This window comes from Kogia breviceps, chromosome 2, assembly GCF_026419965.1.
Source record: "Kogia breviceps isolate mKogBre1 chromosome 2, mKogBre1 haplotype 1, whole genome shotgun sequence".
NCBI classification, from domain to species: Eukaryota; Metazoa; Chordata; class Mammalia; order Artiodactyla; family Physeteridae; genus Kogia; species Kogia breviceps.
In genome coordinates, this window is record NC_081311.1 from 83970419 (window position 1) to 83994666 (window position 24248).

General features: G+C 55.7%; 1 protein-coding gene across 1 annotated transcript in view; it reads right to left on the bottom strand.

Moving 5' to 3' along the window:
* Nucleotides 1-7007: 7007 nt before the first annotated feature.
* The window catches only part of GALNT2 (polypeptide N-acetylgalactosaminyltransferase 2), a 179043-nt gene continuing 161802 nt past the window's right edge, over nt 7008-24248 (bottom strand). Inside the window, exons 11-16 of the mRNA XM_059053324.2 lie at nt 24065-24191; nt 20803-20895; nt 20373-20456; nt 18312-18438; nt 13856-13975; nt 7008-9562 (exon numbers count right to left, since the gene is read on the bottom strand). Coding sequence (XP_058909307.1) covers nt 9407-9562; nt 13856-13975; nt 18312-18438; nt 20373-20456; nt 20803-20895; nt 24065-24191 — 707 coding nt within the window. The 3' untranslated portion in view covers nt 7008-9406. The remainder of the gene's footprint in view (nt 9563-13855; nt 13976-18311; nt 18439-20372; nt 20457-20802; nt 20896-24064; nt 24192-24248) is intronic.

Consider the following 24248-nt stretch of genomic DNA (forward strand, 5'->3'; position numbering starts at 1 on the left):
CAACTCAGTATCAGAAAAACAAACAACCTGATTAAACAAATGGGCAGAAGACCTGAATAGACATTTTTCCAGAAAAGATATATAGATGGCCAACAGGCATGCGAAAGGATGCTCAGCACCACTAATCACCAGAGAACTGCAAATCAAAACCACCGTGAGATACCACCTCATACTTGTCAGAATGGCTGTTGTCAAAAAGTTAACAAATAACACATGTTGGCGAGGATGTGGAGAAAAGGGAACCCTAGTACACTGTTGCGGGGAATGTAAATTGATGTAGCCACTATGGAAAACAGTATGGAGGTTCTGCAAAAAACTAAAAATAGAACTACCATATAATCTAGCCATCCCATTCCTGGGTATATATCTGATAAAAAAGAAAACAGTAATTTGAAAAGATACGAGCACCCAATGTTTGTAGCAGAATTATTTACAATTACCAAGATATGAACCAACCTAAGTGTCCATGAACAGATGAATGGATACATAAAATGTGGTATATATATGTATATGTGGTATATGTGTGTGTGTGTATGTGTGTGTGTGTGTGTGTGTGTGTGTGTGTGTGTGTATAGAATAGAATACTACTCAGCCTTAAAAGAAAGAATAAAATTTTGCCATTTACAACAACATGGATGGACCTAGAGGGTATTATGTTTAGTGAAATAAGTCAGACAAAGACAAATACTGTATGCTATCACTTATATGTAGAATCTAAAAAAATAAAACACATGAATATAACGAAACAGAAACACACCCACAGACATAGAGAACAAACTAGTGGTCACCAGTGGAGAGAGGGAAGGAAGAAGGGGCAAGATAGGGGGAGGGGATTAGAAAATACAAACTACTATGTATAAAATAAATAAGCTACAAGGAAATATTGTACAGCACAGGGAAACATAGCCATTATTTTATAATAACTTTAAATGAAGTGTTATCTATAAAAATATCGAATCCCTATGTTGTACAACTGAAACTAATATAATACTGGAAGCCAACTCTACTTAATAATTAAAAGAAAATAATCCTATTTGGCTCCATGCTCTTCTTTCTGGGTCCACCAGGGTGGCAGCTGTGACCCTTCAGCCCTGGAGTGAAGTAGAGGACTCAGCTCTGCCCCCCGGCGGTGCCCCGGGCCGTGTGACAGGCAACCTTAAACCACTCTTCAGGGCCATTCTTCCCTCTGCCTGGAGGATGAGGCATGTTTGCTGGGCTGGCGCTGTGGTCCTGTCCTATAGAATCCTGGACAGCCTTTCCTTCATCTCATCCTGTCTCGGTCTCCTTCAGTCCAAGCTGGTAGCATTTCTGCTGATATAAAACTCTCAGAAACCTTGGGTCTGGTGGGCCTAAGCCACCAAACAAGAGGGTCCTCCGCAGATCTCCCCTGGAGAAGCTCCTCTCTACCCTGGCTTCTGCTGAGATGGCTGATGGGATCCATCAGGCACATGCCCATAAGCTCCTTAGCAAACACGGCCCAGCAGCACTCTCAGCGCTCTCTCCAGAGCACAAGCTTTCTCATTTTTCATAGTGTGGATGGGTTGGGAATTTTCCAAATCTACACGTTCTGGTTCCCTCTTCCAGTTAGCTCTTTCCTCTTGAATTTTACTATAGGCAGCAAGGAGAAAATAGGCTGCGCCTTCAACACTTTGCTTGGAAACCTCCTCAGCGGGATTTCCCTGGTGGCGCAGTGGTTAAGAATCCGCCTGCCAATGCAGGGGACACGGGTTCGAGCCCTGGTCTGGGAAGATCCCACATGCTGTGGAGCAACTAAGCCCACGCACCACAACTACTGAGCCTGCGCTCTAGAGCCCGCGAGTCACAAGTACTGAGCCTGCTTCGCCACAACTACTGAAGCCCGCGCGCCTAGAGCCCACGCTCTGCAACAAGAGGAGCCACCGCAATGAGAAGCCCCGCTCGCCGCAACTAGAGAAAGCCCGCGCGCAGCAACGAAGACCGAACACAGCCAAAAATAAATAAAATTTAAAAGAAAAAAAAGAAAGAAAAAGAAGCCTCTTCAGCTGTCCATCCACGCTCACTTGCAGGTTCTGCTTCCACAAAACACTAGAACACGTGGTGCAGCCGAGGTCTCTGTCGCTCTGACAGGGAGCGCCTTCCTCCAGCTTCCCTTGCCCTTCCCGTCTCGTTTCTCATTTCCTTCTGAGGCCTCGCCGGGGGCACCTTCAACGCTCATGTTTGTACCACATCCTGTCTGTGATGAAGTGTGTGCTCCTCCAAGACAAGGCAGGTGGTCTCCGTGGGCCTCCTCTTCTCTCTGGATCACCTTTCACACCCACAGTCTCTTCAAGGCGGCCCAGGCTTTATCTAACGCGCTCCTCGAAACGCTTCCAGTTCTGCCCACTGTTAGGTCCAAAGCCCCTGCCATACTTCTTAGGTATTTGTTACAGTAGCACCTCACTTCCTGGTACCAAGGCTGGCATCAGTTTGTTAGGGCTGCCAAACCAAAGTACCACAGGCTGGGTGGCTTAGTCAACAGAAATTTATCTTCTCATGATTCTGGAGGCGAAAAGTCCGAGATCAAAGGGTTGGCAGCTCGGTCCCTTCCAAGCCCTCCCTCCTTGGCTATTAGACGACCGTCTTCTCCCCATGTCCTCCTGCTGGTCCTCCCTCCGTGCCTGTCTGCGTCCTAATCTCCTCTGCCTAGAAGGACACCAGTCATACTGGATTAGGGCCACCCTGATGGCCTCATTTTAACTCCCGTCTTTAAAGACTGTCTCCAAATAGAGTCACATTCTGAGGTCCTGGGGGTTAGGATGTTGAGGTCCTAATTTCAACATATGGATTTGGGAAAGGACACAATTCAGTCCCTAACGAGCCTCCATACACTTTCTACTTCCGGAAAGCTGGCCCAGTGGTTTCGTGTCGTCGCCCTGCAGCTGTGTCCCCCCTCCCCCCTCCCCCGGCCCTTCAGGCCCCTGTTGTCCCCGATGGGAGACACGTGGGCCACGTTCTCGCTGTGGTCGGTGGCGCGTGTCCATGGGGAGGGGAGCCCTGGAAAGCCGGAGGCGCTTAATCGCCCTGAGTCCGGCGGCCGTCCTGTCGGAGGGGCTGGAGAGCAGTGCGGTCCACCTCCCTCTCTCCCCTCTTCTTCTGCAAACCGCCCGGGCCGCCAGCCTGGCCCGCAGACCCCAGCCTGACTGCGTGCGCGGCCTCTGTCCGCCCACCCCACGCCATGGTCTTCTGCGCCCGCTCGGGGGCGACGCGACAGCAGGCTCCACGGCCCGCAGCCAGGCAGTGACGTGTCGCGGGCAACCCAGCACCTGTGACAAGCCTCCCCCGGGGCCCCTGTCCAGGCCCTTCCCTGTAGGACCGCACGCGCCCACCGCCCGCCCGGCCGGGGGTATGCTCACATCTCACCGTGACCGTGACCCTGTGAGGCGCGCAAGCTGCCCCCCTCTCAGACCCGGTGAAGCGACTTTCCTGTGCCGACCCGGGGGCTGGGGGGCAGGAACGGCGCTGCGGGCCCCTCGGCGCTCGCTGCGCACCCCAAGCCTGCCTCCCCCCGCGGACCCCTCCCACCCCCCGCTTTCCCGGGCGCCAGCCTCCCCCCCCACGGCACCCTGCCCGGGCTCCCTGGCCTCCCGCTGGACCAGGAGGAGGACAGTCTCACTGTGGGTAACCTGGGCAACAGGCTTGTCCCACCGGGCCCTCAGAGAGAAGGCTGGAGCCAGGCCCAGGGTCAAGGTCAGCTCGGGCCCCGCAGCTCTGAGGGCCCTGCGGTTCTCCGCTGCTTCGCGCTGCCCCACCTCCTTCTGTCCCGCAGGGAGAGGCCGCGCCCGCCGAGGCGCAGAGCTGGTCCCGGAGTGCAGCTGGGGTCACAGGTGTCATCTACTCCGAGATTCTTAGAGCTTAGGGGGTCCAGAAGCTTTGTTTTGTTTTAGCCCCAACTGAACGTAGGTAGCCAATTAACTGGGAACTTGGTCTCACACACACACACACACACACACACACACACACACACACACACACACACACACACATCACAGGTATCTTCACGTCACGTTAACTGTAGAGTGTTCAAACTACTGCTTGCGGTCGTCACTACTGTGAAATTATGGCAGCTATCAGACATGAGGCCTCGTTATCTAACGCATTAAGAAACACATAAACATTTTGATAACCGTCTCAGTGTCATTAGTCTTTGCGACCCCAAGCCATACATCTCACTCACTTGAAAACGAAGAGGCCCCACGTGGCCAGCAGATGCCAGAGGACCAGCGTGAAGCCACCTTCCACCGAGGACGCAGGAACCTGTGACCGCGGGGCCGCCCCGCCCGTCCGGCTGCTTCCAGCCGTCTTGTCTTTCGGGGACGGTGCCGCGTTCGCCGTCCAAGCAGCTGCCCCTCCCTGCCCTCCCCGGCGGCAGACCCCCAGCCCATGATGCAGGACGGTGGTGCTGGGAGCAGACTGCTGCCCCCTGCCCTGGCACCTGAGCACCGGGTTCCGGGCAGTGGGGCCTGAGAGGTTCTGTGCAGGTGCAGGTGGGGTGATCCCTGGGAAAGGGGCGTCTGCGCTGGCGGGAGGGCAGGAAAGGAGAAAGACGCACAGGGCAGCAGCAAACGCTTCCTTCTCGCTGAGGGTTTTCCCGCATCTAGGCGGGACGGCAGAGGGCACGGTCAGGCAGACGAGGGTAGCTGCTCACGATGAAGTCACGTCCCAGGACCAACCCAGAACCCTGTCACCTTGGGCCTTCCTGTCATAGGAGATAGTAAATGTCTCTCAATTTATACTACGTTCAGTTGGCTTTCTGACACTCTTCACTGAAAGTGCTTCAAGAGAGAATTCTGCACACTTCAAGAGCGCCATGGACAGTTAACTTCTGGAAGTCCTTCAGTGAGCCTGCACCGGCCGCTCCGAGTTCTCACATCTTGGCCCTCGACAGTGACGCAAACTGCCGCCCCTCAACACCCCTCCTGCCCACCGGCAACCCTGAGGATTCCTTCCATGACCTTCAGGAGGCCAGCACCCTGCTGTGACTCAATCTATGTTCCTGTGTTCAAGATCTGGTTCAAAGTCAGACTCCCCTGGGGGTGTAACCCGTGGCGGGGACCAACCATGACGGTCTTTTCTGCAGCCCCTGCCCAGCACTCAGGGCCAGGCCCGCAGATGCTCAGGCAGGAACTGCTGGGGGAATATTTCTCATTACTTCTTTGGGACCCCACAGGCAAAGGCTTTTGGAAACATGATGTTTATCATGTGTAGGAACACATAATACATAAAATCAAATACATATATATTGTATTATTAGTAAGTTGCTCAGGAATATGTAAGGACATCTAGAAAGAAAATTTTTTTTCTTCCAGGCAAGTCCATGGACAGAAGACGGCGTGCAAACATCTTATTTTTCTGGCTGAATATATATATATATATATATATATATTTTTGTGTGTGTGTGGTATGCGGGCCTCTCACTGCTGTGGCCTCTCCCGTTGCGGTGCACAGGCTCCGGACGCGCAGGCTCAGCGGCCGCGGCTCATGGGCCCAGCCGCTCCGCAGCACGTGGGATCTTCCCGGACCGGGGCACGAACCCATGACCCCCTGCATCAGCAGGCATACTCTCAACCGCTGCGCCACCAGGGAAGCCCCTGAATATTTTTTAAAACGTGAAATATATTGCAGAATCAAAGAGCTGAGGTGGGTTAAGTATTTTACTCTAAATATATTTTTTGAATATTTATTTTGGCCACGCCAGGTCTTAGTTATGGTGCATGGGATCTTTAGTTGCGGCATGCGGGCTTCTTAGTTGCAGCATGCGTGCCGGATCTAGTTCCCCGACCAGGATCGAACTCAGGCCCCCTGCACTGGGAGCGCGGGCTCTTACCCACTGGGCCCCCAGGGAACCCCTTTTACTCTAAATATTTTTGCCAATCTTATCCTCCCCGCTCTAGTCCAAGGCTCACGTAGCTCCTCTCCCCCCAGAACTGGCCCAAAGTCTTTCCTCAGCATGCAGGACTCCACCTCTGGCCAGGCTGACCCAATCCTGTCTCCAAACACCCCACCCTGAGCCTGCCAGACACCCTGCTCATCCTCTTCTTCTGGCATTTAACATGTTCCCCCTGCTCTTACGTCTCCAGGGCATCAGGGCAACACAGAGAGTTTCTCAGAAAATCCCTGTTGTCAAAGCAGGAAACACACACAAACACACACACACAATTCCTAAAGGCCTCTGATGGCTACTGCACAATTACGCTAAGAGCTCTTCTTGTTTCTCAGATGGCAGCGGAGCAAATTTTGGTTGTCTCAAATAATGGAGAAAGAGGATGCAGAAACAGGGCCTCCAGAAGGTTCAAAACACACTCATTGGGGCCATCTTTTCAGCCTCCCCAGCTGCAACCCAAATTGCTAAAGAACTGGTCAGTACTGTGTTTCCTTGACACACCTGTGGGGTTGTCCAAAGGAAGGTATTTTTAAAGGCTCAGGAAGAGGGGCAAGGACTCAGTTTGCCTGGGATGCAACTGGAGAGCCTGGGTAACTGGTAAATAGTATAAGGATTTAAAATACTCTAAAAGCTGTGATGATATTGGCCCTTCAGCCTCTCCCCTGCTCTGGTTTTGAGGGCAGGCTTTGGCTCTCAGTGCCTGGGGCTGGCCAGGGGAGTACTTAGGAGTGGCGTGACCTTGGGCAGGTTAGCCTGTGACCCTGAGTAGGCCACCAGCTTCAAGCACCAGCTTCCCCAGCCAACTGTAAAATGCAGCCTGTAATGCCATCTCCCAGGTTACTGTGAGAAGACAATGAGGATGTATTTAAGCGCTTGGAGTAGGGCCTGGCACATCATAAACACTCCACAGATGATAACGCTAGTATTCCAAGTAAGAATAAACATCAAAAGGTGCAGCAGTAAAAGGTGAACGCATTTTAAAAGTGTGATAAGATATGGTAATTAGGCAGCACCCCTCTCCCAAGACAGACCACAATCACAGTCCCCAAACACCAGTCAAGACCATCCTATAAAGACCAAGAGTGACTGCAGCTGCCAGCAGAGCGTATCTATAAAGTATCTCCTCTTTATTTAAGTTAAACAATTTTCAAGGATGGTTTCCATCTATAAAATGGACGAAGTACAAGCTCTGTACAGCAGTTCTTTTTAAAAATCAACTGGAAAAAAAATTACCAAACTATATTTTGAATTTGCAAAACATACTCACAGATACCATCATTTTAGCTTTTATGAAAACATAAGAAAGACTAGCACAGAGAAGACAACTAACTTCGCCACGCTTTGCTCCAAGGGCTTTTAGGAAAGAATCTTTACTTGTAAAAACAAGAGTGGGAGAGGGGGACAGTCCCGATGACTAAAAAGTAATGCAGCCACAGTAAGTCACTTTGGCACACTATGTCATGTAAACATAGCTCACCCGAGGGAGCCCTCCCAGCCCACCTCAGCTCACAGCGCCCACACCATCCAAGGCTGCCAACCCTACGACCTCAGGGATGGGGAGCTGACCCCCAAGGGCCCGTGGGGACCCATCTCAATGGTACAAAGGTTGGTAAGACTTCTGGGTGGGGTGGAGGTGTGTGGGCAAAGAATTTGTCAAGAACCTGATTAAAATTTGTGTTACTTTAAAGCCAAATTTGTTTTCCGTCCATGGGATTTTTTTTCCTAACAGTAGAAGTCACCTGACAACGGAACCCAGGGGCTGGGTGACTGCTTCCTGCCTCACCTGTGCTCAGCAGCCTTGCACAGGTGCCCAGGACTCTCCCTAAGAGCCTACTGGAGGCCATGATCAGCCTCTGAAGATAGAGCTGTGCCGAGTTAATCCAGCTATGGCCTCCTGGTCCACTGAAAACACACCTGGTTGGTCGGCACGGCAAGGGGCAAAAAGACGCAGGACAAAGTCACCCAGCCACGCCTCCAGGCCCGAGACCACTGTCACAAAGCAAACACATGGGAGGCTTCTGCAGTGGAGGACCAACGACCAACGTCCCCTTTCCTAGAAGAAATAGGCAGGAGAGAGCTGCACTTGGCCAAGTGTCAACCTGGCAGAACCTTCTGGGGCCACTTCTCTGTGACCTCCCAGGCCCTCCCAGAGGGGCCTGAAGGTGTGCCCGTGTGACGCCTCTTGGACACTGGGCATCTGTGTGATGAAGTGCTGGGTGAGGGGGGGCGCAGGAAGGCGGGAAGGCAGTGACCACGAGAGTGACCAGGGCGCCCCGTGGGGTCTGCGGCTGGGCTACCCCTGCGTGTGGGCACCTCAGAGGCAAGGAGGGCTCTGCGGGGACACGCCTGGGTGTCAGGGCAGCGCCCAGGCCACTCTTCCTACTTTACTTTTAGTTCACGACTAACGTGTGGTTTACACTGACATAAGCCTCCTAAGCCACAAAGCTCCTGTTCTGTGCCCCAAATCGTCAGTGTCACTGAGTGGGTGTTGTTTGGTTTTCACTTTTCCTAATTCTTGACCCAAAGCCCCCGAGGCAGGCCGGATTGGGCCCAGGTGACCTTCACAGTGGTGCCAGCACACCAGGGTCCTCACCATGAGCCCAATGCTGCCTGTGACAGCTTCCCACCATCACGGGAGGCTGGCAGATTCTTTTTTACTCATTTTATCCTTAGAGAAAAAACACTGAATTTACAAAGACCCAAAGCAATAATTTGTCAAATTAAGTAACCCGTTCAGGGTTTACAGACACCAAGGGCACGAAAAGTGGATTCCGACACAGGGCATGACACGACTTCCAGCTGAAGCCAAACCGAGATGCCGCCGGGGTCTGGGCCTCGGAGCAGGGCTAGCCTCCCGGGGTGGTGGCCACAGCAGGACCTACCCACCTATAAGGCTCCGGGGGCAAAGGAGGCGCTTCCTCCCTCGGGCCCCGAAGGGCTCGGCCCCTCCTGACAACTTACAGGATGAGGGTGACCTACAGAAACCATAGGAACTGACCGTACATTCTTTCTTCATACATGTCCGTGTGCAGTGTCCCACCACAGTGAAGTTCATATCCAAAGAGAGCAGGTACGCCACGCGGAAGGGGGTCTGCGCCGGAAGACAGCTGGGAGGGCGGGGCAAACGCCGTGACGTGACGTGACGTGACCGTGACCCGGATGGAAACCGGACGTGCTGTCGGCGGATCCAAGTGGAGGGCGGAGAGGTCCGCTCGCTGTGCTGCGGCTGCCGCCCCTTCCCTCCGGTCCTGCCGCCCGCACGCATGGCGCTCCCGCATCCATCCGTGTGGCGCGGGGCGGGCAGGGACGGCGGGGCCTGGGGTCGGGGTGGGCCAGCTCCCCCTCCTCGCCGCCCCGGTGCCGCCCACCCCGCGCCGAGGTCCTCCGACCTTCAGTCCGTGATGGAATACTGAGGTATATAGTTTCTCCGAAAGTTTAAGAAACAGAATCAATAACGTCGGGCTCGTCGTCGGGCCCGACGGCGCGGGAGGACGTGGGCGGCTCCCCCTACTGCTGCAGGTTGAGCGAGAACTTCCACTGCTGGGACAGCGCGGGGCCGCACACCTCCACGCTCAGGCCGCCGTTCTGGGCCCCGCGGCTGTCCAGGCACAGGTTGCTGCCCACGTGCCGCAGCTTGGAGTTGCCCTCGATCTGTTCCCATTTCTGCAAAAGACAGGAGAACACCTTACAGCACGGGCGCCGCCCAGGAGAGGGCACAGCGGGGCTGCTCTCAGGGTCCGCCGCTTGCGCTCACAACAAGGTCTCTGACCAGGATGGACGGGTGTCCGCGGCAGCCAGGGTGAAACCACGCACCTCAGATTGGGACGTGAACCCACGTGGCCGGGACTTGAACCCGGCCAAAACCCTGACTGGGACGTGAACCGGCCAAAACCCCCAGTCTTCCAACAGATCACACACCTGGTTTCAGGACTTCACGAAGCTCAGGTTCTTGATGTCTCATGGCAGAAAGAATTCAGTGAGAGACAAAGCGATAGGTGAGAAGTGGATTTACTTACACAGAAACACACTCCACAGGTAGAGTGTGGGCCATCTCAGAAGGCGAGAGTGGCACCAGGGTTTGGGGTTGTCCGTTTTTATAGGGCTGGGTAATTTCACAGGCTAATGAGTGGTCAGAGTATTCCAGCTGTTTGGGGGAAGGGGCGGGGATTTCCAGGAATTGGGCCACCGCCCTCTTTTTGACCCTTGTGGTCGCTCTTGGAGCTGTCATGGCACCTGTGGGTGTGTCATTTAGCTTGCTGATGTGTTACATTGACCGAATACTGAAGCTCAAGGTCTAGTGGAAGTCGACTCTTTTGCCATCTTGGACCCATATGGTTCTTATCGGTTTATGTCGTGTCCTCGGGCTATATCATTCTTTCAACGGTTGTGCCCTGCCCCCTTCCCTCCTGTTTCACAGGGACAAAAGTGTCCGTGAGGGCCCAGGAAGAACCCAGCACTCTCCACTTGGTTTGCAGCCCCAAACCTCCTCTCCGGGCCCTGCTGGAGACCGCTTCCCTGCCCCATCCTTCCCCCTCTTCGGGCATCTCCTTGTCCAAGCCCCATGCTTGGGCCCCCGCCCCTCCTGAGTCTTAAGGACTCGACACATGGGGGAATTTCCTGCAGGGACTTGGCATTCTTTCACAAGAAGGCCTTATCTGAGGATATTTCCCCTTGAGGAAGTGGCCACAGGAACCAGGCCAGCTCCAGGAGGGCCCAAGCTGTCTGCCCCTGGCTGTTGAAAGCAGCCCTGCTGAGGCCGGGGCCGGGGCCGGGCCCTTCAGCGTGCCCGCTTACACGTAGGGCCTCGTGCTGCGCCAGAGGGATGGGGTGAGGCCAATGGGAGGGAAAGGGATGCTTGTGTGGAGAGAATGCCCTGCTGCGGAGCCCAACTCTCCACTGCCTGTCTCTCCACCCTCTCCACCTGGGTGGGTGTGGAAGCCTGTCTCGGCTACCCTAAGTCCCCGGGCACTACCTGCCGAGTTCTGTGTGTGCCACCTGTACAGTTCAGGGCATGGTGCCTTCGTACTCCTGTGGGTACGCACCTGTGCCCCCACTAAACCCAAACCACCCAGGCAAACCAGCGAACAAGCCCACAGCCCAGCCGTGGGAAACCTGAGGGCCTCTCACGCTGTTGTTTATCCCCATGTAAAAATCTCTAATGTTTGTTCTTTACAAAAAAAAAAAAAAGTAACATGCTTTTTTCTGACAAAAGCTCTCCCTTCATTAATGCAGTCTGTGATTCTAGTTAATTTTTTACATTATGCACAGAAGCTCCTTTCCGTTGGTATTTTTGCAAATCCTTTGGGCATCGTGGAATTCCATTTTCTTACCCTTGCTTTCCTTGCCCCCTTGTCTCTGCAAATGCACACCTAACACAAACACACAGACGTGCCTGGAAACCCAATGTTCCAGCTGGCAAGAGGAGTGCAGCTTCGAGACAGAACTAGCTGAGGAGCCTCCCCTCAAAGGGCAAGTGATTGAGGTGGGAAGGAGGCAGAGCAAGGCAGGGAGGGGCCCTGCAAGGATGCTCCGCGGGGACCTGGTACGCTGGCTAAGCCAGCCTGCCGGCCTGGAGTTTTTGCCAACAGTGGAACGCAGCGCAATCCGATGTGCACGGGGGGAGGGGCCGCCCATCACCTGCCCATCTCCTCCTCCTTCATTCCTGTTCCCTTTGCTGGCATTCCTCCTGCCCTGTCATGTGAAGCGTGTCTGTGCTGCCGACATCCGCGTGTCACTGGGTGGCCAGGGCTTGCTTGACAAAGAATCTGGAATGGGTGGACTCTGACTCCATCCCCTGGGGAGCTCTGCCTGTGTCACAGCATCAGCCAGATGGAAGGCCTCAAAAACGCCCAAACCCCAGCTCCATCCGTGGGAGGCGGCCTCGGCAGCCCGGAGCCCTGGGCCCAGAGGGCTGTGGTGGGGTGGGGGCAGAGTCCCAGATGCAGAGGCTCTACTGAAAGGGCCACACCTTCTCTACCAGGCAAGGAAGGGCTCGGGGTTGACAGTTTAAGAGATCCCCACTTATGTACGCCACACACCCAGAAGAGCTCACTGTTTGCAGGCCTTTCTCCCTCCTATGACGTGAGCCTTTCAGGGTGAGACCCCGACAGCGGCAGGAACACGTCAGCCCTTGACGTACAGCAAGCTCTCACTAAAGGAGACCCCTCCAGAGACGGCGCGTCTGTCTGTTCTTAACAAAGGTTTGGAGCCCCGATAAAGTCATCACTTTATCCCTCCTTTGCCCTAGACGCCCCTGCCCTCACAGCCGGGGCAGGGCACCGGGCCCAGCACCATGCTCTCCCAACGCACGTCCCAGGAGGCTGGGCCCGGGGACAGTGGCCTCCGTGTTCACCAGCCCCTCCTTCTCACTCAGGTGCCACAGCTGCCAACACAGATGCGCATTTAGGGACCTGCTGGGGTTCCCCAGAGCAGGGCGGGGGGTGGGGGGTGGGGGGGGGGCACCCGGAAGCAGGCGGCGGGGAGGGAGGAGAGATGGCCCTTTGCAAGTGTTTCCTGACAACTGGGTTCCAAGCAAGGGGCCGTGGTTGGGCCTCGGTGCTCCTGGGGGACCCTGGAGAGGACCCCAGGCTCTGGGCCTCAGCCTCCCTTCTGTGAAAGGACTGGTGGGTGGAAGCCCACGGGGGATCGTGGCTCCAGCCAGCCCCAGGCCTCAGTTTCCCCAGACCCGTGTGTCTCGTGAGGAGGGACAGCAGAGGACAAGCCCGGCTCCCCGTGTGGGCACGTGGGAAAGCCCTTTGGGGGGTGCCCTAGCCACTGCCCTTAGGCCCAAGAAAGGCTCTGCCCCCAAGGTACCCCCAGGGCGCAGGTCAGAGAAAACCAGCCAAAGAGGTAAACATACGTTCTAAACCGTTTGGAAAAAAGTAACACGAGTGTGCGTGTAGTCTCATCCAGTTGCACCTTACTCGTTTACAATTTGTAAACTTAAAAAGGAAAAGTACTTAATGAATAAACAAAAACACGTGGAATTTCTCTATAAAATGGCCAGTGGTGTGAGAGGAGAACGAGAACATAATCGGAAATAAGCCACAGCAGGCCTCTGGCTTCAGAAATAAACGCCTCTTTATATATATTTTTAATAAAATATAGGTCTTCCTTTCGGGCTTGGAGGGGTTCATCAGCAATGCAAGTGAACCGGGGTGAAACACCTCCTCTGGAGACATTATCATGAACCTCAATACCTTTTCTAGGCTGGTTTGTAGGTCAGTGTTTCATTAACTTCTCGTGAGTAAAGTCAAACATTTTCATTTTTAAAGCAAAGCTGAACTTTGGCTGGTCCAGGCCAGCACCGCTCCTGGCGGGGTGCACTGGCTGGGCTGCTCCAGCTACAGAGCAGCCAGGGGCCAGGGGGCACCGCCGCCTGCCCCCGCTCCTGGACCACAGGTCTGTGCCTCCATGCAGGGCCGGCAGCGCGCTGACCCACGCACACTGGCCACCAGCAGCCCCGGCCCCTGGCTGCTCTCGGGCATCACCAGACAGAGCCTTTCTGGGCGCAGTACCCATGCCTGGGCACAAGGGCCGCGTCTGAGGAAGGGCCCCACCCAGCTCAGCTGGCCGCCAGGGTGAGGGGAGCCGCCTCTGGTGTTGGCAACCCCCTGCCCCAGTGCCCAGCCTGGGGAGGCCCTTACAGACCCGCACAGGAGCTGAACACGCAGCCTCAAAGCACAGCCCTGCCTCTGCAGCCTGTCAGAGGACAGACCAAACATAAACAGGTGGATGCAGAGGGGGAGGAAGAAGCAGGATGGTGACCTCCCGGCAGGACCAGCCCGCACGCCGTGCCCCTCAGGCATCCCAGAGCTCGCCAGGGGCTCCACGCGGGGACGCAGAACAGCGCGAGTCAAAGGTGCCGCCTGTGAACACCCAGCGTCCCCGCTGTGATCCAGGCCCTGGGGGGGGACGGGGGAGCTGGGCCTGGGCTCGTCCCCGGCCGGCACCTACCTGCCGGCTGTCGTTCTCCCGGCAGCCCTGCAGCTTTATGAGGGAGCCAGGCGCCCGGTCCACCACGGTCAGGCACAAGTCCATGTGCTTCACCGACTTCTCCTTGGTCAGGGCCCACTCCTGCAACACAAAGCCCAGGTCAGGGCTCGGCCCGCGGGGCTGCAGGGTGAAGGATGCAACCAGGAAGGGCCCCAGAGGGGACGGCACGCGGGGAACAGGCTTCAGAAGCCCTGACCAGCTCAGGGCCAACAAAGGACTTTGTGCCTAAGAGCAAGGCTCCCACCGGGGGTGTCGGAGAGCCTCATAACTAACTGAGCACTAGGCCAACAGTAGTAAGAACTTAAGCCCAAACGCAGGTTAGAGCTCCACACCCCATCTTCCATCAGTAACTGTGGGCTGTGAACGCTGCAGCTCCAGCTTGGTTACCCACAAGGTGGACAGTTCAGGGTCAACATTTCCTTGGAATGACTCTGCCCCGACACAGGTGTGGCTGGGAAACAGCATTTGTGACTGTGGCTTGTCACGTGTGCAATTAGAAACCACGTGCGGCACATTTAGCCTCATCGCTGAGCGCTAAGCTGGGAGGCTCTGGGAGGCCCCTAGGAATGGATCCAGGTATTTGTACCCTGGGTGCCTATGATGTGCCTGGCACTGTGTTAAGCCCTTTCAGCAACAGCCCTATGAGAAGCTATTATTATCCCCATTTTACAGATGAGAAAACTGAGCCAGAGAGTGCTGAAATAACTTGCCTATGATCTTAAAAAACAGACACACATCCCTTAAGAGCTGAGGGCAGAACTACTTATTCTGAACACTGAACAAGAGCGTCTGAAAGGGCAGGAGGCTGGGGAGGGGACACGATGGGTAAGTGTGATCACAGGGTGGAAGGCGGGAGAGGAGGTAGGGAGCCTGCTCTTGGCAGGGCTGTGGCGGAGACAGGAGGGTGAGGCTTCTGACCGTCACTTGAGGACTTGACCCTTGCAAAGGGATAAAACCCACGTGAGCCCTCAGGATCTAGAAGCGCCGAGGCCTCTTCCAACTCAGAATCCCACAGGGGGTGCCCTCCCCATGCCCCGCTGCTGCTGTACGCCCAGGAAAGCTGCTGCAAGTCATCTGTCCACCCGTCTGTCCGTTCACCCACCCACTGACTGTCCGCTGAGCGCCTGCAATGACTCAGACTCCTGGCAGCAAACACACAGGCCAGGCCCTGCCCTCTGGAGGCTTCCCCCCGCCCATGGGAGAGCGGGTATCACACTAGTGCTTGTGTCATGTAAGTGTTAGGCATGATTAAGTGCTAGGGAGAGGCGGTTTTTCTTTTTCCTGTCCCCAGGGGACAGAGCTCAGGGAAGGAATACAGAACGTGTTCTGAGAGGCTTCACTGCTCAGTACCCAAATCACCTTGGAGCAGATGCTCTGCTATCAAGAAAGCATTAACTGCAGGTTCTTATTAGTCGCCAATTTTATACACATCAGTGTATACATGTCAAAAAAACAACTAATACTAAACTTTCTTTCGGTTATTTGTATGGAAATACGTTAATATAAATGTTTCAGACATTACATGAAATTTCTAAAAGTCGTATATGTTCTGGTCTGGTATAATGTTAGAAGTCATAATTCTAGTTATTACTTTAAAATGTATATCTCAGAAATAACTAAATTTCCTTGTCAATTGCATTATTATGAACTTTCATCAAATCTTAAAAAAAAAAAGAAAGCATTAACACCTGGAGGCCACACGCGCACCCCTCCCCCAGCCAGAGGTGAGACACAGGTCCAGCTGGGAGGGGTGGGCTCGGGCCACCGTCCAGGAGAGGAAGGGCAAGCCCCTTGGCCTGTGGGCATGCTTCCTTGTCCCCTAACAGGGAGTCAGACTGGGCAGTCCCCTCAGCTTCAACTTTCTCACCTTTTAATTAGGGTTCCTCCAAGCGTACTCTGTGAGGAATTCTATGAAAAGTTGGTTCTAGGTCAAGTAAATTAGGGAAACACTGCATTTGGATCCCGTGTCTCTTGCAGATTCACTAGTAGCCTCTACCAAAGGCTCTGAAAGGTCGTGGAGTAGAAGAACCTGCCTGGTCTCTTCTCCACCGTTGCCCAACCCTGGAAGCCCTGTGCCCCCCTGTCCCCAGGGGCCCTCGGCTCTGAGTCTGCAGAGCCTTCTCAGAAGGGCCACATGCCGGGCCCTGAGGGTTGGTTCCAACCTTCCACAATGCTGTCCTTCCACAGGGGAGCAGGGCGGAATGGGGTGCTTTCAAAGCACCACCAGGTACCACAGAGGTCCCAGGAAGGAGCAGACCCCCTGCATGAACCAGTGACAGAAAGACCCCGTCCCCGCTTGGGTGAGGGGAGCGATGGGCCGATGACTGTATGGAGAGGGGTTTTCGGTCATTCTTGGAAGCAGGTGTGGAAGGTGCTGGGCGGTTTGACGATCCCCAGTGAAGCTCATGTCTGAATGTTTCTACAACCTTCTTGCTATGGCGTACTTCATTATTATTGTCATTATTATTATCATTATTTTGCCGTACGTGGGCCTCTCACCGCTGCGGCCTCTCCCGTCGCGGAGTACAGGCGCAGCGGCCATGGCTCACGGGCCCAGCCACTCCGCGGCCGTGGGATCTTCCCGGACCGGGGCACGAACCCGCATCCCCTGCATCGGCAGGCGGACTCTCAACCACTGCACCACCAGGGAAGCCTGTGCTTCATTATTTTAAAGCAGGCTTTACACTGAATTCCAGAAAAACTAACTCAGCTCTGCAAACAGCAGAGATAGCTGCCACTTTCTTCTTCTGGCTCATTTCAGTGATCTGAATTTGCAAAATAAAGTGCATGAATATTTAAGAAACACATTTTTGAGCTGCCACTCTTAAATTTCCCCATTTCCTGTGTGTCTGCTGAGGCCCAGCCAGAAACCAGATGACACACCTTATTCTTCTGGAGCACGGACCCGATTTTCCATAAGAAAATGCCGTTTACCCCTCGTTTCTCATCCCCGGGGCCCGCCGCGGCCCTGGCTTCCTACCTCCACAGGATGCTTCCCCAGGGCCCCAGACGTGCGTGGCTAAGCAAATTACAGTTAAACTGAGAGCTGTACATCCTGTCACACTCGCCATCCACAGGTGGCTGGTGGCTGCGGTGCTGGGTGATGCAGATCTAGAACATTCTCGTCAGCACACAAAGGACTACCTGATCTCGGAAGCGGCTCGCTGTCCCAGACTGGTGCTCGGGGAACGGCGGGGCTGGAAGCGGCACACAGCCTCGCTGTGACCTGCCCCTGCACCCTTCCTGCTGGGAAGCCCTCCCTGCCCAGCGCTCACGTGGGGTCACCCACCCTGGGGGCTTTCAAATGCCCTGATGCTCTCTGACCCCAGACTCATGAAATTAGGCTAGCCGGGCGGGGGACATGGGACCCGTGTTTCCCAAAAGCTCTTCCTTCGGCTCTTCCGCCGAGAGCCAGGGAGGTCATCTGCCTGGGACAGCGGCCAGAGCCGGGTGGGCGCTGCCCCCTCCCCGTGCCTCGCTTGTCTAATCTACCAGGCCTGGGCCATGCCGGGCAGCTGCAAAGATAGCACCACCAAGAAGAGACAGGAGGCCAAGAGTCCGGGGCTGCCGTCTGCCCAGACGCTCCTCGGGAGGATGGGGAACAGCCAACTTCACGCAAAGGCAGGCGCCCTCTTTTGAAACAGTTCTATTTAAAGGAGGCTCGGGCTTCCCTGGTGGCGCAGTGGTTGAGAGTCCGCCTGCCGACGCAGGGAGCACGGGTTCGTTCCCCGGTCCGGGAAGATCCCGCGTGCCGCGGAGTGGCTGGGCCCGTGAGCCATGGCCACTGAGCCTGCGCGTCCGGAGCCTGTGCTCCACAACGGGAGAGGCCACAGCAGTGAGAGGCCCGCGTACCGCAAAAAAAAAAAAAAAAAAAAAAAAAAAAATGAGGCTCTGAGATACACTGGGTTAAAGTGCCTTTGTTTAAAACGGCAGACCGGCCATTTTTGTGTACGAGGCCCTCATTTTACCAAACACCTGTTAGTGCCTCATGGGAGAAGCACCTTCTAGAGCCCTGTTCTTCTGAGACACGCAGGCCACGGCTGGGCCTGTCAAGCCCTCACTTACCTCCCTCCTTTTCCACGAGGACGGGGGGGTGGTGGTGGGCGTTTCAGATCTAAGCTTCTATCATCTAACAGGCAGCCCTGGCGGCCGTGGTTAAGCGTCTGTGAGCAGGCACACGGCAGGTGCAGATGCAGACAGGGGCCCGGGGACGAGCGCACGGCCGGGCAGGACGGCGATGGGGGGGGAGGCCACGTGGCCCTGCAGCCGCAGCCCAGCCCGCCCGGGGAGGAAGGCAGCTCCAGGAGGATGTCCCCTGTGGCCCCGAGGCCGCCGCGAGGGGGCAGCCACGGCAGGAGGAGGGTGGCAGCAGGACGTGTGGCCCCGGGCCCCCTTCCCCAGTGCCCCGCGCACATACCTGGTTCCCGCCGGCATTGTGACACTCATAAACCCCGACGACGCCGTCAGCAAAGTGTCCCAGAGTGTCCAGGCAGTTGGTCCCCTGCTGCAAGGCCCCAAAAGCTATATCCTGGTGGTCGGGAACCCTGGAGCCAAGGAGAGAGTCACTCGCTGGGCTCGGGGGCCGCGGGCTCCGTGCCTGCCCCCCACCCCCCGTGCTCAGAGCCCTTGTCTCACGACGGGGCCAGGCGGCAAGAAGGCTGCCACCAGGCCACGTGCCCCATGTGCGGGCCTGGCTGTGCCCCCGACACGGCACGGCTCTGCGCCTCCCGACTCCTAAACCTAAGTACAGGTTTTAAGTCTAAGCGTTCTTTCTATCTCGCACCAGGGACAGTTTTCGGGAAAGAAAAAGCCTCTCGTCTCTTCAGGGTTAGTTGCTGCTGACAGTCATTTAGGAAAGCAGTTAATGTGGTGAGATCCTGCTGCCTGGAACGTTCCAGTAGACTTAGGATTGGCCTTTACCTAACATAGGGGATACCACAGGTGGGTGTATCAGGTGGCCTCGTACAAACAGAGCAAGGCAGCACGATGGGGGGCGGGGCAGGCTTCGACCCCGAGCCCCGCCGTGGCTTTGGACCAGCTGTGCGAGGTCAGACTCATCCTCTCCAGCCCCGTGCCCTCTTCGCACAGTCCTTCCCAGCAGGGCCGTGCGAGAGCTGTGGAGCACCGCACACGGGCACTCAGCGCAGGGCCGGGCCCACAGGAAGCAGGAGGGGGACAGCAGCAAGTGTCACTGACATACGTGAACATCAGGCTGGCGTCCCCCCTGCCCGGCACGGACAGGGCAGCAGGTCCACCCACCACCATGGTGTGAACGCTTGAGATCTGGTCTCAGGGCGTGCAGGGCCCAAAGTCATCCCAAATCACAGGGGACCTCAGGGCGAAACTGTGCTTTAATGTCACTGTATCGGGCGTCTCGTCAGCAAGTCACAGGCCACCGTGAGAGCAAAAGCGAAGCGGGTGCCATTAGGGGCTACAGCCCACTGCTGTGAAGCCTCTGGTCGACCAGGGGAGAGGCAATGACCAGGGGCGTCCCGCTGGTGATGTCCTTCCCAGAGGGGACAGAGAGAGAACGCTCTGTGCCTCCCCTTCCCCTCGGGGCGTGGGGGGCACGGCTTCCCTTTCAAAGCAGAGGGAGCCAAAGAGCGACGGGGACAGGGGACAGCAGGGGACAGGCCGCGGGACCTGACTCACATCTCTGCGACAAGGGCTCTGAAGGGCCCGTCGGCACCCAAGAGGATGGTGCTGACTCCCACAGTCACAGCCCCTGTGCTCGAGACACGGGACTGGCTATAAAGTGCGCTGGAACATTCGGAAAAAGGAATGTGCCACTTGGAGGCAAAACCTGTCTGGCAAGCCCTTTAAGAAGATGAAGTTCAGGTGCAGCCTGAAGCCCGCAGATCCATCAGAGCTCCCTCAGGCCTCGAGCGAGCAGTCATTTAAAAGGACCGGCCAGGTGTAGAGGGCAGCTCAGGAGCATTTCTGTGTCATCAGAAATACTGGAGGGAAGCAGCAGGAAGCAGGGGGCCAGCGTGGCTATTCCCGTGACACATGAGGTCAAAACCAGCCTGGAGGAGGGGGCAGCCCGGGCAGGCCATCCTCCGGGCCTCTGCTGGGCATTGTCACCCGCTGGCCCACAGGCAGGGAGGGGATGGAGCTGGTTTAGCCTGGGGTCTCCAGGGCAAGAGGAGCCGGGAGGGTGAGGCCCGGGCACAGAGGGCCTGAGGGCTGGAGGCACAGGGCACCCCTCGGGAGGCTGGGGGCTGCCCCTCTGGCCACTCACGGAGCCCCGTCATCTCGCCAGGGGTACGAGCTGCATAAAGTGACACCTGGGAGGGTTTCCAGGTCTGCGAGGAATGGGAGGGGGGCCCCGGAGAGCAGCAGTTCCAGGAGCCCATTCTCGGGGGGCCTGGGGACAGCGCTGGGGCCCCAACTCCCAGCGTCTCGCCCTGAGCACGGTCTGCACTCCACCACCTCCAGGCGCCGCGCCCGCTGGCAGAGCCCGGCCCCGGGGCCTCACCTTAGCTCTGGGTAGACATTTTCCAGGTACCACTTGAAAGGCTTGCAGCTAAGTTTCTTCCTGAGCTCCAATCGGCTCTGAATACTGCAGAAGGGGACAAGATTTCTTTATAAATGTAAAGAACAGACGGGCTCTACGTCAAAGCCGGAGATCTGCCAATGAGACAAGAGCTGGGGCAGGCGGTGGAGACCGGACCGTCCACACTTCTGTCCCCAGGACCCCGTTGTCTCCCACGCACCTCCCGAGAGGGCCCTCGCCGGCCTTGGGTAGGGTCCCCCTTTAACACCTGGTGGCTCTTCTCAACTCTGGCCACAGAACGCTGCTTGGGGTGTGGGCTGACCACGCTGCCGACACGCACACACACGCACACGCACGCACATGCACACGGATCCCAGGAAAAGCAGCAAGAGAGGGCACGAGTCACACTTACTTTCCATACGGGACGTTTCTAGCAGAAGGCACTGCTGCGTAATAGAAGTTTTTGTATTCGTCCATCCAGACCTCTGCTGCCCGGCGGGTGTTACTAGAAACAAAACACATCTCCTTGAGCTGCGCATTGCCATCTCTCTGTCAGCGGCGTCCTCTCTACACGGAGGAAGTGGTGCTGAGGAGGGCGCTTTGGCGGGGAGGGGGGCCTGCTGGCCCGGCGGTGGTGCCCCCCAGCCCCCGGGCTGTATCAGGGTAGCTGGCGTTCGGCAGGCGCTCACTGAACAACAGAACCCGCGTCCTCGTCTTTCACAGAACACAGACTGTCACAGAGCACAAGTCCAAGTCAGAATTACAGCACAGGCAGGTATTTTACAGCAGGGACTGCGGCTGTACCATCTAGGACAAAAGTGAATCACTCTGCAATAGCTCTTGCTACGCATCCCCAGAAGGCTGGTGCTGGGGAGCACGGCCAAGAAATCCTCGGCCTCTTCTCTCCAGCCTTTCTCACGCGGCTGGGATAGAGAGCTACTACTAGACAGCTGTGGGGAGAAGCTAAGAGCACACCATAGTTACTCTTAAAATTACTTTTGGCAGAGCTGAGCTGAGAAAGTGTCCTGTTTGGACCAGGAATAGTGGGGGACAGTAGTGTGTGCCCCACATCTGGGGTTCTTACTGCCCTGCGCCGGAAGGGGAGAGATGGAACAGGCTCCTCTAGAAGGCCAGACGCGTCCGTGCTTACATCTCACAACTGTGGAGAGTACCATGACCCACGATCAATAAGGCCACCAGGACACACTGCCTTCGAATGTATGACATGTATTAAAGGCTGCCACATACACACATGGCATCAGTATCTCCTCCTGCCGGAGTTCTCTGGAGCAGCTGTGCTCAACTTAGCACAGTTTATAATGGCAGAAATAATAGAAACTATATGACCGTTAACAGTAAAGTGGTCAAACACATGGACTCCTCCGTGGCCATGAAAGATACTGGTGTCCATCTTGCCTGTTGCCATGGACTGATGGCCCTGACTTGATGGGTGAAATTACAATAGATAACAGAACAGTACATAGTCGAAACACGTGTGGAGTGAAAAGAAGGGTGGGGCGGAGGGGGACGGAGGGAGAGGGAGATTGAAGGATGTTTTTACCAAATTATAAGGTTTTATGAATTGCAATCACACAGTGGTTTTATATCACCTAAGGCATTAAGTGATTAAGTCATTTCTCAACTCCTAAATGCAAAACCACCCTTTCTCTGTCTACTTAATAAAAAAGATACGTAGGTAGCTACAGAGAGGGAGAGAGAGAGAGGAGGGAGAGAGGGAGGGAGAGAGAGAGAGAGAGAGAGGAGAAAGAGAGGGGGGTGGAGAGAGAGAGAGAGAGAGGGTGGGGGCCATGATGGCCTTGCTGAAGGCCTAACAGACCCATGCTGCCCCCTAGTTCTGAACCCTGGGTCCCTTTCCTCCCCACATCTCCACTGTATGGGACTCCCGGGCTGTAAAATACAACGGAAAAGTTTTCTTTCTAAAAACGAGTGCCTCTTTTTTTCCTTTAAAAAAAAAGTGCATAAAGCAATGTTTTGTGTATTTTAACGGACTGTTTTCTGAAATCCCATGCTTTGCTGGTAGATATCAGTGCTTTGATTTCAAGTATTTAATATGTCTCTACTAGAGGTTTCTGGGAAGCATCTCATGCTACCCCGGGGGAAAACGTACATTATCACCGTTTGTTTGATTTTGTAGAATTCATCGTATAAGAGCATAGTTTTGTTTCTAACAGAGCAGAAATGATGTTTAGACAACATTCGGGAAAGGATACACTTTTGGGGAGAAGGTAATTTGGTCAGAACCATCATTTGATATTTGGCTTCTATTAAAGTTCCCTAGAAAGTTGATACGCTACGCTAAGAATCCAGCTTCTGTACAAGACAGGTGTACTTATAATCTGTACTTAATAGAAGTTTTCAAATGCCACATAAAAGATAAGTTGGCCATCCTCCCCCCGTGCACGCCCACCCTGCTCTGAGGTTTCCCTGTGTCCATGGGGCATCCTGTTAGCAAAGTGTGTGACCGGCAGCCTGGGGGTCACCCCTGAGCCCCCCCCGGCCCCCTCCCGTCCATTAGTAAACACGCCTGCCTGGGGCCGCAGCTGGCACCTGGCCCTGGCCACCGGCACTGCCCGGCCCCCGGCCCTGCAGTGGAGGGGGGACACGTCACTCGCACCATCGTTTCCTCCTGGTATCATCCTCGTGGCCCTCTGCCCAGGGGCCAGAAGGACCCCTTTAAAGTTCGAAACAGAGAAGTCAAGTACCTGCGTAAAACCCACAGGAGCTCCCCCTCCTCCTGCATCAAAACACACCCAGTTTCTCTCAACGCACAGGGTGCAGACCCGGCTGGTCTAGTCTCCTCGGTGCCCACTGTGCCCTCGTTCTCTGGGCTCCAGCCATACTGGGCAGCCTTCTGTTCTGCAGGTTCATCTCAGCACTGAGGACCTGCTCCCCACGGGCTCCTATGGCTCTGGGACAAGCGCCCGCGCACCCTGCAAACCTGTCCTCCTGCCCCAGCACGTCGACCGCGCGACCACATTCTGCCTAGTTCGCAGCATCTCTCGGGGTCTGAAGTGATCTCTTCAGCCGAATGCTCCCGTCTCCCTGGGCCAGGCTGGCTGGCCTGCGCACGGTTCTGTCTTTCGCATCTGAAAGAATTCCTGAGGAAAAAACGTCGTCCCCCGCACTGGTAATTCGCTGTTTCATCTTCAGAAAACTCTTCATTTGGTGTCTTCATGTTTGCAAAAATCTACCTATTTTCTATTGTGTACTGTCTGCCTCTACAGCACAATGGGTCTTGGGCTTGAATTTGTGTGGCTTGCCTTTAACGTTGTTCATATATTGCACCTTGAATAGGAATATGTAATTTAAAAAGTCCAAGTGCTCCTCTTTCCCATCTCCCCGTGACATGCTTTCGGCACACGGTTCGGTGACCAGTCCCACTGGCCCTACCCCGTCCTGTGCCCCGCCCTGACCCCCGGTCACCCTGGTTTGCTCCCCATCAGGACAGCTGTGTCTCTCTGAGGCCGTCCTGCACGTGGCCTCGTGCCCCATGGAACTCAGCAGAATGCCACTGTCCTCAGTCCCTATAGATGCCCTCGTCACTGCCGAGCGGCGGCCCCTCGGAGGACACGTTTCCACACAGCCCATGGTCAGCCCCGTGTGCGGGGCGGTCAGCGGCACTCTGGGCCCCGCTCGGCCCCTCGGCCACTTACCGGGCAAAGACGGTGCCGCTGCCACCGGGGAAGGTGTAGGGGTGCTGCTTCCGGAACACGTGTCCCACGCGGCTGCAGGGGATGATCTCCAGGCTGCCGCCGCACTGCCACACGCGGAACGAGATCTCTGAGGTGGTGAACGACACGGGGTGACCGAGAGCCCGGGCCACCCCCATGGGGTGCG